The sequence below is a fragment of the Stenella coeruleoalba genome (assembly GCF_951394435.1).
Source record: "Stenella coeruleoalba genome assembly, chromosome: 17".
Lineage (NCBI taxonomy): Eukaryota > Metazoa > Chordata > Mammalia > Artiodactyla > Delphinidae > Stenella > Stenella coeruleoalba.
This window is the reverse complement of record NC_137163.1, coordinates 36,240,675-36,256,147: the sequence shown is the minus strand read 5'-3', so window position 1 is coordinate 36,256,147 and position 15,473 is coordinate 36,240,675. Positions and strand designations below refer to the sequence as shown.

General features: G+C 35.3%; 1 protein-coding gene across 15 annotated transcripts in view; it reads left to right on the top strand.

The window, feature by feature from the left end:
* VPS13B (vacuolar protein sorting 13 homolog B) overlaps window positions 1-15,473 on the top strand; it is a 795,728-nt gene that overhangs the window by 377,963 nt on the left and 402,292 nt on the right. For all 15 annotated transcript variants that reach the window (XR_013824628.1, XM_079901966.1, XM_079901971.1 and 12 more), the window contains one exon: window positions 9,453-9,673. Coding sequence is in view for 14 of the 15 variants with exons in the window: in XM_079901966.1 (XP_079758092.1) it covers window positions 9,453-9,673 (221 nt within the window). In the remaining variant the exon portion in view is untranslated. The remainder of the gene's footprint in view (window positions 1-9,452; window positions 9,674-15,473) is intronic.

Below are 15,473 nucleotides of genomic sequence, written 5' to 3'. Positions count from 1 at the left end.
CCTTAGTTGCGGCCTGTGAACTCTTAGTCGTGGCATGTATGTGGGATCTAGTTCCCCGACCAGGGATCAACCCTGGGCCCCCTGCATTAGGAGTGTGGAGTTTTACCCACTGGACCACCAGGGAAGTCCCTACAATTTTTGTCTTTTAATATTTGTACTACCTTATTTAAGTGGTTGATCCACAGCCTTTAGTATATGTTTCCTTCTACTTGTGGGATTTTTCCTTTCCTATAGATTCTTCTTTTTGTAACCTTTTGTTTTCCACTTAGCAAAGACCCTTCAACATTTCACTTATTACTGATGAACTGTTTTAGTTTTTGCTTGTCTGAGAAGTTTTTTTATTTCTCCTTCAATTCTGAATGATAACCTCGCTGGGTAGAATAACCTAGGTTGTAGATTTTTCCCTTTTAGCACTTTCAGTATATCTGCCACTCCCTTCTGGCCTACAAACTTTCCACAGAAAAACCAGCTGATAGCCTTATGGGGGTTCCCTTCTATGTGATTCTTTTTCTCTTGTTGCCTTTAGAATTCTTTCTTTAACTTTGGCTGTTTTAATTATGATGTGTCTTACTGTGGGTTCATCTTGTTTGGGACTCTCTGTGCTTCCTCTATCTGGTTACCTGTTTCTTTCTTCAGGTTCAAGTTTTCAGCCATAATTTCATCAAATACATTTTTGACCCCTTTCTTTCTTTTCCTTCTGGGACCCCTATGTCATGAATGTTAGTATGCTGATGTCCAGAAGTCCCTTAAACTGTCCTCATTTTTAAATTTGCTTTTCTTTTTGCTGTTAGTGCTAGAGCCAGGTGTGAGCTTGGAGCTTCTCCTGTGCTCAGTGGTCATCATCCACATGTGGGTAGGTAGGGTAGGATTCCCAGATGCTGGGCAAGAAGCCCTGAAGGTCAGTCTGAATTGGTTCCATTCCCTCTAAGTTTGTACTATACTCCCTCCTGGCAATGACACCTTTGCCCCAGAAGGGAGTACTGCTGGAACAAAGAGGGCCTGGAGAAGGGTTCCCAGTGTGGAGTGCCATTTGAGCTGTAACGTTCATGACACAGCAATCAGAGCTCCAGATGGCTCGTAATCCACCACTCTCTGTCAGTGCCAGTAATGTCTGCTCTTGCCCTGTTCAGATGCAATGCAGGGTCTGACTGGTTCCATCCCCAGGTGCGTACTTTCCTTGGCAGTGTCAGCCATTGCCCTGGAGGGAGCTGAGCCAGACAGAGTAAGAGGGGCAGGAGCAGGCACCTGCTGCAGGCAGGAGGAGCACTTTGTCGCAGGAAACCCACCAGAGCCCTGGGCAGTTTCAGTTTGCTTCCTCTGCCTTGTTTCAAGGAGTTAGCAAGTTTGCGCATGCATTCTTCAGGAGTAGAGTCTTAGTTTCTTCTGTTAAGTCCCATTGCTTTCCACCAGCTAAGGGGACTTGTCTTCCTGGTTTTGGCTTCTAGGACTGAGGTGTCCAAAATGTGGTACAAGCCACTTACTCCCCGGGGAGGATCTTTGAGCCCTTGATATTACCCTCCTCTTCTGTGTCCCCTGTTAGGAGTACAGGTCCCCCTGATTGTTGCTTCTCCTACCTCTTGCCCGACTCCCTGTGGATCTTTCTTTACAGCCTTGGTTATAGAGTAGCCTTTCTGCCAGTCTCCAGTTTGTTTTCAGTGAGAGATGCTCCACATGTAGATGTATTTTTTTGATATGTTCGTTGTGGGAGATGAGTTCGGTGTCCTACTCTGCCAGCTTGATATCCTCCTCCTACACCACATTTTCTTTATTCATCTGTTGATAGACACTTAGGTTGCTTCTACATCTCAGATATTGTGAATAATGCTTCTCTGAACATTGGGGTGCAGATATCTTTTTCTAGTAGTGTTTTTGTTTTCATTGGATAAATACCCTGAAGTGGAATTGCTAAATCGTATGGTGTTCTGTTTGTAATTTTTTGAGGAACTTTCATCCTGTTTTCCATAGTGGTTGTACCAATTTACATTCTCATCAACAGTGCAGAAAGGGTTCCCTTTTCTCTGCATCCTCGCCAACACTTGTTATTTATCATCTTTTTTGGTAATAGCCATTCTGACAGGTGGGAGATGTTATCTCATTGTGGTTTCAATTTGCACTTCCCTAATGATTAGTTTTGTTGAGCATCTTTTCCTGTGTCTGTTGGCCATCTGTATGTCTTCTTTGGAAAAATGTCTATTCAGATCCTCTGCCCATTTTTTAATCAGGTTGTTTTTATGATATTGAGTTGCATGAGTTCTTTATATATTTTGGATATTGTGGATTCTCAGTTTCTTGGAAGGAAGTGTAGCCTTGGATCGTTCCAACTATTTGACATTTAAGCTTCTTTTCTGAAGTTCTTGACAGTTTTTTGGGAAAAAATGACTTCTGGCCCTCATTGATAATTTTGTAAACTTTTTATACTTCCTTTAATACCTTTCCACTCCCTATAAAAGCTATTATAAATTTTCACCACTTTCCTCAAGGATATCTGATTATTTCCCCTACACAGCATACAACCTCCTTATTTCCTTAATGAAAGCATTGACAACTTCCCATCCAAACAGGGTCCTGATACAGGACTTTTACACTTACTGTTCACCTTCTAGAACACTTTTTTCCCAAGTAGCCTCATGCCTTATGTCTCTATGGAATGTCATTTTATCAGAGTGGCTTTTCTGGACTATCCTGTCTTAAAGTGGCAGCGCCCTGTTCTGTTACCCTGCTTAAGTGCTCTTCAGAACATCTAGGACCATCAACATACTATATGTCATTTAATTATTAGTTTATTATCCTTTTCACAACTAGAAGGCAAGATCCATGAGAACAGTGTGGTTATATTGTTCACTGCTCTTTTCCTAGATCCTAGAATAATATCTAGCATATATTTAATTCAGTAAATACTTGTTTAACAAATGAATCTACCTTACCTGGATTAAGTCTTTCATCTGCTGATATTGCTTAGGACCAAGCCATTTTTATTCATTTATCCATCTCAGTCCATCCCTCCCTCCCTTTCTCCTTTCCTTCCTTCCTTCCTTCATAAAGCAAATATTTATTGAGTGCATACTATATGCTATGCACTACATTTTTACGGAACTTGCTTCATCAATTATAACCTCCTTATTTAATCCTTGTTGTCATATAAAAATGCTAAAATTTCTTTCAGCTTACTCAGTTAACAGAACAAACCTCTTATTTGCAAATCCAATAGAAACCTTTTAATCCTTGATGTTCATTGATTCTTTTTTGAAATTCTTTCTTAACTTCTGGATAACCACTTTCCTTGATTTGTTTTCTGTGGATAGTGGCTACTCCTTTTGAATATCATTCATGGGCTCCTTTCCTCTACACTTTCTTTAAAGATAGGTGTTCTTCATATTTATAGCTTTACTAGGTATTCTCATCTATACCTGTACTTAACCTGTCACCTTTTCTCTGACAGTTTACAAATCTGTAAGATTGTCACATACCTGACTTCTTTGTTCCTTTTTTATATCCTTAGGTAACTGTTTGACCTAGATTGTCCATCAGTTGGCACTGATAACATGATAGAATCTTGTGCTACAGAGTAACATTTATTTTCAATACCAAAAATTGCTCTATTCCTAATTTCACAGCTAGTCCCTGGTCATACCTGTCAGCTTTAGCATGTTTTTAAAGTGGTTCATCTGAGCCCCAGGGAATGAAACCGTACTTGAGGTGCAAAGTTATGGATAAACATGATCACCAGGACTCAGGTTTTCTTCCATATAATTCCCTTCTGTATGAGGTTTTCACGAAATACAATACAATTCATTGATTCAGACTCTTTCATTTATCACACTTTTTTTAAAGTCTTTATTGAATTTGTTACAGTATTGCTTCTGTTTTATGGTTTTTTTTTTTTTTTTTTTGGCCGTGAGGCGTGTGGGAGATCTTAGCTACCTGACCAGGGATCAAACCCACACCCCCTGCATTGGAAGGCAAAGTCTTAACCAGTGGACCACCAGGGAAGTCCCCAAACTCTTTAATTTAGTATTTGGAATAGTTTCTTGAACTGAAAGGGTCCTTGGGTCATCTATGAACTTCCTGTCTTCCAAAAAACTTCTTTAAATAATAATACCAAATAATGAAAGAAGTGAAATTAATCAGGACTTTACTTTTTACCTTTTTTTTAAAAAACTTTTTTGCTTTTTCTTTGATCTTTATTCTTATATCTTTTCTTTTGTCACTAAGTTGGTTCTTTTACTGTCATGAAATAGTCCACTCAGTTCTTGTGAAGGAAAAGGCATGAAATGGCTTAGCACTTCATGTGGGAAAAGCAGAGGAATTAGGAATTAGCATTTCTCCTCTAATACTAAGGGATAGTTAGAGCTAGGATATTTACCTAAGTCTCCTGGTGCAAAATCCAGGCTCATGCTGTAGAGGCAGTGTCATAGTGTTCTAATGCACTCAGTAAACCAGTTTATCAACTTAAGTAAATTGATATACTCTGTCAGTAATATAAAATGAATACACAAATGTGTATCTTTTATTCCTAACAAATACTCGTTTATTAGGAAGGTTAACATGGCAAAGCTTTTATGCATTAGTCAGTCTTGACTTTCATCTAATAGCAGTAAACAGTTCTTTTGCAGAAGTCTTGGGAAGGTAATAGATTTAACTCAAATTGACTAAAATGTCTACATGTACTATGTGTTATGTTAAGGGAAATGATAAGTGAATTTATTATCTAGGATGTTTGTGTTGTAAATGATTATAAGTATTTTTTATTATTTTTGTAAATATAATGTATATAGCTGAAAATGTTTTGGAAAGGGAATCATGTCTTAATCACTTTTTTTATGTTATTAAAGTTTTGAGGACACGGTGTTTGTAAAGTACATGTTCAATAAAAAGCTTAATGAGGAATAAATTCATTTATTTAAGAAAAAGCTAAAGTAGAAAACAATCAGGAAGCAAAAAATAGCATTTAAAAATAAGGATCTTTAAACTACCCTATATTTATTTTTTAAGTTATAATCCATATATCATATCACTGAGTCATGAGACCCAAGAAATATTTTATGATAATGTTTCCTTAATTATGTAAGTGTCTGTGTAATAATTTAAGTGAGGTAAGACGTGCCATTAGTTAGTGGTAAGTCACTTTAGAAAACGTTTAATTGTAACATATCTTGACAAGCTGTAGCAACTGAGGGTATGTCTTGTTAGCTGACCATATGACCTTAAATAAATTCTGCATTGCTATAATTTCGACACCTCTTTTAAAACTGTAATTACTGATATTTTAATTGCTTGAAGGACAGCACTAGTCTTTGAGGTTACTTTTAGTTTTAAAAGCAATAATTGTTCTGGTTTTGCCTTGTTTATATTTGCAGTCATAAGTTTTAAGGAATTTTAAAAAACAGTATTATATTTCTTTATACACTAATGAAAATTTGATGATTAAGTTATGATTAAACCAGTAATATTCAGACGTGAATACTAGTTAGCACTGAATGCTTTTTTTTTAAAATAAATTTATTTATTTTATTTATTTATTTTTGACTGCATTGGGTCTTCGTTGCTGCGCGCGGGCTTTCTCTAGTTGCCGCGAGCAGGGTTTACTCTTTGTTGCTGTGCGCGGGCTTCTCATCGCAGGGGCTTCTCTTGTTGCGGAGCACAAGCTCTAGGTGCGTGGGCTTCAGTAGTTGTGGCCCGCGGGCTCTAGAGCACAGGCTCAGTAGTTGTGGCGCACGGGCTTAGTTGCTCCACGGCATGTTGGATCTTTCCGGACCAGGGCTAGAACCCGTCTCCCCTGCATTGGAAGGCAGATTCTTAACCACTGCGCCACCAGGGAAACACACACACCCTTTTTTTTTAAATACATGCTGAGTTTATAAACATTTATATATGCACAAAGGCCTATGGAAGGATTAAAGAAGTGAATCAAGCACTGAATGCTTGGGTTTCTAGATATGAAGAAAATATTTCACAAATTTGAAATGAATTATCTATTTTATCATGATTTAATAATCATGATATTTTTCAGTATAAATTTTATATATTTATATAAATTTAATATATTTTTAATTTTTATTATTTTATACATGCAATACATTTTACATTTCCTAATACAAAGCAGTATTTTCTTCCAAAGTAGAAATTTGGTTACAGAGCAAATAAAACTATATGTTGCTCATTTTCATTTCCTTCTCTTCCAGGCATTTCAGCAGTTCTCCTCTGCCAGGAGAATTGATTATGCTTTATATCTTTTTTAATGCCTTCATTCCTCGAACATTCCCACTGCTTAAATTAATATCATGTAGAATTAAAGAAACCCTTTATCTCAACTGTCTGTAAATCAGTTTAGTGCTAAGTGGTTTGGGGAAACAGGGTCAGCACTTTTGGCTCATTTATGTTTGTAGAATACACTGCATCTGTTTCCAAATTGTTAACCCTCACAATTAGCAGTAAAATATTCCTCATTACACTATTTCATATTTGAAATAAAAACCTGCCTGAGACATACTGGATTGTGGGACATAGGGAAAAGAGTTAAGAAGAAGAGGAAAGACACCTTTTTGTTTGTTTCTAAAGACACGTAATGACTAAGGTTATGAAAGAAAGAAAACTGAGGGGGAGTATCTCTAATATTGAACAGTTTTCTTTCTTCATTTTCCATATTGATCTTTGTAAGGTGATTTACCTTGGTGCAAAGTATATATACTTTTTCCTATAATAAAGCACAGAATCTTTAGAAAGGGAAAGACCAATTCTCTTTGCAGAATATTGATCCCTGCCCACCAGTATTGAAGACTGTAAATTAGATGTATATGATCAGGGTCCCTCTCCCCCACTGTTGACACATGTATCACATAGTCTCACACTGAATTCTATTTATTCATTTTGTCTCAAAGCTTTGCCATATTCACTTTCTTTTACGTTAACTCATCTGAAGTTCATTAGTGTTTGGTTATCATTTTTTGAGAATTAATTTATTGGTATTCTTTGCTCTGTTAATAATATAGGGGTTTCACACAGAAATGAAATTTTCAGTCCTCCTGCTTTGTTTTTATTTTTTCTTGTTCTTTGGACAATTTGACTATTTCTGAATTCTGCCAGCAATAAATAATTTTTCTAAAATGAAAGACTCATTTTATAGCCTTAGCACTTTCTCATTAATGTTAAAATACTAGTCTTGAAGTTCTCAGAATAGTACATGATCCTGGTCCATCATGGATATCTGAGCATATTTTATGGAGTTCTCAGAACAGTATATTGCCAGTGTTGTAAATAGATGAGGTGCTTTTTATTTTGGGGTGTGTGTGTGTGTACAAGGAATAGGTGTGCAGGTAGTGATGTGTTATGTTTTGATAATTTTTTCCACAGTGATTAATTGTGGGAATGTTTGTCATTACATGTTAAGCTCTTCTAGATAGAGTGTACTTTTTAAAATAGATGATATGCTTGTTAAATAAATGGAGTGTACTTTTTAAAATAGATGATATGCTTGTTAAATAAATGGATGTAAAATATTACCTTAAAAGGTTCTGTTTAAGACTTAGAATATGGTATACCTAATTTCAGGTTATGGTCTGATTCCAAAGAAGAAGCAGAGACACATATCTGAGATAGTACCAATGTCATTTGGAATTCTTTTTTTCTATTTCATGAATTTAAATGTGGTGCTTTTTACCCAACATAATCACCATTTAACATTTCTTGGATAACATAAAATTTGAAAGACTATGTATAGCTCACTACAGATTTTAAAATATGTAACCTGAAATCATTCCAAAGTATTTTAAGACAAATTTGGCAAAGCCTTTATTTTGTAAATAGCCTGGAACTTTGTGTAGGTTTTAAAATAATTTCAGAATTAGTTACAGATGATTTAAAGTTTGTCATTCTTTCCTGGGGGCAAAATATTTTAAGTCTTAAGACAGGCAGAGTACCACGATGCTGACCACATATTATTATGCAGTTTCCATTGTTTCCAGTCAAGTTGTTGTGGACTGCTATGTAGCTAGATTTATTTTATTATCCAGGTCTCAATTTCAAAGTTTCTGATTTTAATTTTCTTAACTACTTGATCAAGACATTTTGAATGTTCGAACATATGAGAATCTATCTTGTAGCATCCCCTGAGTATCACCATTCACAATTCAAATACTTATTTATATTCCTTTAGTATATATGTTTATAGCATGATCTACTTAGTTATTCACTTGGTATTTTTTTCCTTGCTAAAAAATAACATGAACCTAATAGTACGATGTGATCTGGTTCCAACTCTGTGTGAGCGTGTCCCACACTACAGGGGGGAAAAAAAAAGACTTGAAGGAAAAATAATAACAATGTTAATAGTGCGTATTCCTGGGAGTAGCAAGATGGAAGGTGAATTATGACTGGTTTTGATTTTTTTCTTTATATATTATATTTTCTAAGTTATTTTCAGTGAGACACTAGTACCTCTCTAATTAAAAGATAAATATTTTCAATTTGTTTTAGAACTAGATACTTAAAAAGAAGTCTGTATTATACTATCTATACTATCAAGTGCCAGTAGAATTGCAAAGTCAAAAATACAAGTCATAGGAACATATTTTCCATCAAATTGGCATCCCAGTAATGAATATTTACGAATGTTTTAATACTGAGTACATTTTTAATGCTATTTCACAAAGTATTTTATCTATAGCCACAATAAAAAAAAGATAGTTTTATCTCATAAATTTATATTAACAATTTTTTTCTCTGGTAAATCAATAAAAGGAAAAAATTTAAAACAATGAAAGAAATTTTGCTTTTAATTCTGAAATGTGAGTACTTTTATTTTTAAATAAAATATACTTGATTTAAAAATAACATATATAAGAATCACCAACTGAAGATATGTACGTGCGTCCTGGGTCTTAACCATCAGAGATTTCTGATTAAGTAGGTCTGAAGTAGAAACCAGGAATCTGTATTTTATATCAGCACCCATATGACTCTGATGCAGATGGTCCAACAGACCATAGTAAATTGTTTATTCTTTTTTTATTCTGCAGTCAGATCTGTGGTCACCTTTAGTTCATTTTCCTAATTTTCCTAATTTAACACATTCTCTGTGGTCTCCAAGATATAATGCATACATCCCAGCAGTTGCACTGTACAACCCACTAGTACAAGGGTGAGGGAAGAAAAAGTTAGAACTTGTATTTATATTTTTATCTCATTTCCTTAATTTCTACTTTTGTATGTTTTATAATGTACATTATTGATATAGTAGTATGTTATAATAAATATAAACATTTTTAAAAGGTAACTCTTATATAACATGTAAACTGTTTAACATGTTGGTCTCTGGGATACAGTATATGCTATTTATGATGCCATATTAACTGTTTTATATTTAAAATATTAACAGTAGATACCTTACTATCAAGTGACAATTAACTATATTTTTGTTTGTGTGCCTCCCTACCCACTTTTGTACCCATTTTCAGGTGATGCCTTTCCTTGGACCATCAGCTTGCATCATTTCAGCATATACACCCTTTTTGGAAAACAAGTGACACTTTGCCTAGTGGAACCTATGGGTTGTACCTCTACTCTAGCTGTTACATCTCAAAAACTACTCGCTACAGGACCTGATATGAGGCATTCATTTGTTGTCTGTCTGCATGTTGACCTAGAGTCACTTGAGATAAAATGCTCGAACCCCCAGGTTGGTACATTTGATTTATGAAAGGAAATTTAAAATAATGTGATTTAAGAACAATTGTTACTCATTTTGTTGAAGGGTTTCTCTTCTATTAAGTGTCTTAAATTATTTTTAACAGGGCCATCAAGATCAGAATGGTTAGATTAAGTATTGCTTTGAAGTTCTCTCAAGTTTTGTAATTCAAACTCTTCTGAAAATGTAATGGTGGCAGCATAAATGCATCTTTTGGCTGATGGAATGAAATCAGTTACAGATGTAAAGTTTTTTAAACGGTGAAGAACTACTTTACTGTCAGACTGGAAGAGTCTATTGAAGTGATCAAATGTAATTTCCGATCAGTTTCTCACTCAAAACTTCTTTTGCTCAACATGCAGTATTTAAAAGAAAAAAAGCACTGTTTACTCTTTAAAAAAGGCATTTTGTTAATCCTTTAACATTCCAGTTGGGATAGGCCAAACATGTTATATTCTACAGTTTTATAATTTAGTATGAATTCAGATCTCCTGGGTTTGTACAAATTATTAATTACATATAATTTAACACTTGTTTCTTTGACCTCAAGCAGACTCTTGTATATTTTCTACACAGATTATCAACGTTGAATAGTATTTGAAATTATATTTTTAAAACAATACTTTTTAGAGTTTTATTGGATCTGTTAGGTCAATGTCGATAAATCTTTGTTTATTCCAGCATTAGTGGTGACGAGCTAGTTTTTAAAGTGTGTTTTTTTAAGTGGGTTCAAATATTATTCATATGTTATAGAGCCTCCTTACTGAAACCATCCTCCTTCTTTCCCCTCTTCTCTCTGCCTTGCTCCACCTACTGTATACTCTACAGTTTGGTTTAACTTTCATATATATTTGTGCATTTTGAAAAGATCGGACCTGCTAATTTAATCTTGGTGATGGCCTTATTAAAAAATACATACAGTTAGAATTATGATGAGGCAGTTATACTAAACTAATAGCTTATCCACCATTATGAAAGTAATTTCTTTTATAATCAGTAGTAAATTCTTTTGAACAATAGTAAATATTCCATATTAATGGCCATTTGCCATTCTATTATGACCCATAGTAGTATAGAAGAGAATAATTATGAAATGGCTTAACTCCTCTTAGATTATTCTTTGAATGCTACTGCTGATGGTTGTTGAAATGCATTTCCTAGAGGAAGGAAAATTTGTTGGTTGAATTGTGTCTCCAACAAAAGATACGTTGAATTCCTAACTTGTAGTATCTCATCATGTGACCTTATCTGTTAATAGGATCATTACAGAGGTAATCAAGCTAAAATGAATTCATTAGGGTGAGCCCTCATCTAGTTGACTGATATCCTTATAAAAAGGGAAATTTGGAAGTAGATAGTCACAGAGGGAAGTTGATGTGAAGATACACAGGGAGAGTGCCATGTGAATGGAGGCAGAGATTGGACTGATCCAGCTGCAAGCCAAAGAACACAAGGATTGCTGGCTACCTCCAGAAGAACCAGAGGCAACGAAGGATTCTCCTGAGTCCCAGAGCATAGCCCTGCTATTACCTTGAGTAGGGACTCTCTGATCTCCAGAACCATGAAACTATAAGTTTCTGTTGTTTTAAGCCACCCAGTTTATGGCACTTTTATATGGCAGCTCTAGCAAACAGATTATAGAGAAACAGATTCACCTTCTTTAGATCCTTTATCACAGAAGCTGTTAAAAGGGAAAAAATAGATTTAGTTCTGTCATAGCAGCAGAAGCCCATCTCAGCCCATCAGTCCCACTGATTATTCTATATACGCTGGGGGAAAAAAAGCAAAAACTAACAACATAAATGAATGTTCCCAATTTGGTTTTTAAATAATTGAATTGCAAAAAAGACTTTAAAACAGCTATTATAATTTTTTTTTATGAGGTGTAAAGGAAAGCAACACTGAATGAAAAACGTAAGAATTCTCAATGGAGAAGTAAAGTATAAAAACAATCAAATGGGGCTTCCCTGGTGGCACAGTGGTTGAGAGTCCTCCTGCCGATGCAGGGGACACAGGTTCGTGCCCCGGTCCGGGAAGATCCCACATGCCGTGGAGCGGCTAAGCCCGTGAGCCATGGCCGCTGAGCCTGCACATCCAGAGCCTGTGCTCCGCAATGGGAGAGGCCACAACAGTGAGAGGCCTGCGTACCGCAAAAAAAAAACAAAAAAAACAATCAAATGGAATTTGAGAATTGGAAATACAATATCTGAAAGAAAAAACCATACCATATGGGCTTAGAGGTGACCTGCATGTGACAGAAGAGTCATTGAACTTGAACATTGTGCATAGAAATTATGAATTTGGAAAACAGAAAAGAAAAGATATTAAAAATAGGATCGAATCTTCAGTGGTTGTGGGACGGAATGTTCAAATATATGTGTAATTGGAATTCCAGAAGATAAGGAGAAAAAGCTGGGGCCAGAAAAATATTAACAAATAATTGTACAAATTTCCCAAATTTGCAGAAAGAGATAGGCTTTTACATATTCATGACGTTTACCCAGTCCCAAGCATGTTTATCTTGGACACGTTGTGATTAAAATGCTAAAAACCAAGGATAAATTTTTTAAAAATCTTGAAAGCAGCTGCAAGAAGATACATTATATATGGCTTAATTTGAATGAGTGCCGATTTCTCATTAAAAACCATAGAGGACATGGGACTTCCCTAGTGGTCCAGCTGTTAAGACTCTGCGCTCCCAATGCAGGGAGCCCAGGTTCAATCCCTGGTCAGGTAACTAGATCCTGCATGCTGCAACTAAAGATCCCGCATGTGACAACGAAGATCTCGCATGTGGCAATGAAGATTCTGCTTGCTGCAACTAAGGGCCAATGCAGCCAAATAAATAAATAAGTAAATATTAAAAAAACAAACAAAAAACCCCACAGAGGGCAGAAGACATTAGAACAATATCTTTAAAATGCTAACAGAAAAACACTGTCAAGACAGTGTGCATGTCTCACAGAAATTAAAGTGAAATAAAGACACTGTACATGAAAGAAAACTAGGAAAATTGTCACCAGCACCTCTACTTTACAAGAAATACTGAAGGAAGTTCTACAAGTTAAAAGGGAGTGGTACCAAATGAAAACTTGGATCTTCAGAAATAAAGGAAAACCAACAGTAATGATAAATAGCTTGATAAATCTTTTTTTTTAACTATTTAAAAAAATACATATGACTGTGGAAAGCAAAATCCATAACACTGTCTGCTAGACCTTTCAATGCATGTGGATTTAATATACAAGACAACTTGGGACTTCCCTGGTGGCGCAGTGGTTAAGAATCCACCTGCCAATGCAGGGGACACAGGTTTGAGCCCTGGTCCAGGGAGATCCTACATGCTGTGGAGCAACTAAGCCCGTGTGCCACAACTGCTGAGCCTGTGCTCTGTAGCCTACGAGCCGCAACTACTGAGCCCACGTGCCACAACTGTTGAAGCCCATGCACCTAGAGCCAGTGCTCCACAACAAGAGAAGCCACCGCAATGAGAAGCCCGCGCACCACAAGGAAGAGTAGCTCACTGCAACTAGAGAAAGCCCGTGAGCAGCAACGAAGACCCAACACAGCCAAAAAAAAAAAAAAAAAGACAACTTCATCATCAAGGTTAGTGGGGGATGGGCTAAGGGGACCGAGTGGTTGTCAGATTTCTAAATATCTCATGAAGTGGTACAGTATAAATTTAAAAGTAGATTGTGAAAGTTTTTCTACATATAATTTCCTAGAATAACTACTAAAAAAAAAAAAAGCAAAAATACAAAGAGATATAACCAAAATGCCAATAGATGAATTGAAATGAAATACTAACCAAAATGCCAATAGATGAATTAAAATGAAATACTAAGAAGTATTCAAATAATCTAAAGAAGTGAAGAAGTGGTAACAGAGTTACATAAAACAGAGGATGGAAACAGAAAACAAAAAATAAAATTGTAGAGATGATCCTGCCTTAGCAGGAATTACGTTAAATGTTATGATCCTAACTGGGAGTGTTTAGACCAGGATTCAGCAAACTAAGGCTTGCAGATAAATTTGGCCACATGCTTTTTTTCACATACTGTGTAAGGTTACCATCATGCTACAACCACAGAATTAAGTAACAGCAAGGGAGAACACTATGTAGCTCACAAAGTCTAGAATATTTACTATCTGACCATTTACAGAAAGTCTTCTGACCCCTGGTCCAACTGCTCCTATTAGGGTAGGAATAAAGCAAGACTCTGCATACGTTGCCTAAAAGAGAAGCACTTAAAATATAAAGAAACAATATAAATAAATGCATAGGAAAAAATACACCATACAAACAGCATAAGAAGGATGGACTTATTTATTTTAATATCAAATAAAATAGACAAAAAGAAAAAGTATTACCAGAGATAAAGAAGGACATGAAAGAAAAATGGACAGAATTAAAGGAAAAAACAGGTAATTCTATTCAATCATATTAGGAAATTTTTATACCATCTCTCTCAGTGGTTGTAAAACAACTAGATGAAAAATAAATAATTGGAGATATAGAAGATATGAAAAATACTGTGAACTCACCTTGACCTAATTGACATTTATAGAATACTATATTCAACAACCATGGAATGCACATTTTTTTCAGGTGTACATGGTCTCATTATATTAAGAGAATTAAAATCAGTAAAGTATATTATCTAACCATAGTCAAATTATATTAGAAATCAATAATAACTAGGAAAACTGTAAATATCTGGACATTAAATAATAACTCATATCTGAGAAACCAGATATCACACTTAATTGTAAAATATTGAACTTTTTCCCACTAAGATCAAGAAAAAGCCCAGAATGCCTCCTTCTATCACCTGTTCTTTGTCATATTGGCCATCTTAGCCATTGCAATTAACCAAGCAAAAGAAATAAAAGACACAAAGATAAGAAAAGAAGTAAAACTCTCCCTATTTTCATATGATCAAATATTTTACAGAAGATCCTGGAGGAGTTAAGAAACTATTACTAGAACTAATAAACTTATTATGGTTGTAGGAGACAAGATAAATATATAAAAACCAATTGTATTTTTCTGTACTAGCAGCTAACAACTGGAAAATGGAATGAATCAGTTCCATTTATATTGGTGCCAACAAACATACAGAAATGAATTTAACAAAAGATGTCCAAGACCTCTACCCTGAAAACCACAAAACATTGCTGAGAGAACTTGAACATCTAACTGGAGCAAGATACCTGTTCATAGATTAGAAGATTCAATATTGTTAAGATGGCAGCTGTCCCCAAATTGATCTAGATATTGGGCATAATCAAGTCTAAAAACATTTTCTCCTCGAAAGACACATTAAGATAGCAGAAAGCCAGACACTTGGAAAAAGTATTAGCAACACATTTACCAAACTGTTACCAGAATATTTATGGAATCCTTTCTACTTGGTAACCTGAAGACAAAGAACAATAAATAAAATAACATGAATACAAATAATGGGGAAAAGATTAGAACCACACAAGATGTGTGACTGGTCAGTCAACACATGAAAAGATACTCAACATCATTATTCATCAGGAAAAAACAAAATAAAACATGAAAACATACCACTACATACCTATTAGATTGGCTATAATTTAAAAGATGGAGTATTATGAACCAACTAGAACTCTGTATACTACTGATGGGAATGTAAAAATTACATAACAGCTTTGGAAACAACTTTGAAGTTCCTGGAGGGGGGGAAAAAACATACAACCCAGCCATTCTTCCCTAAGTATTTCTTCAGGGAAACAAAAATGTATATCCACTCAGAGACTTTTA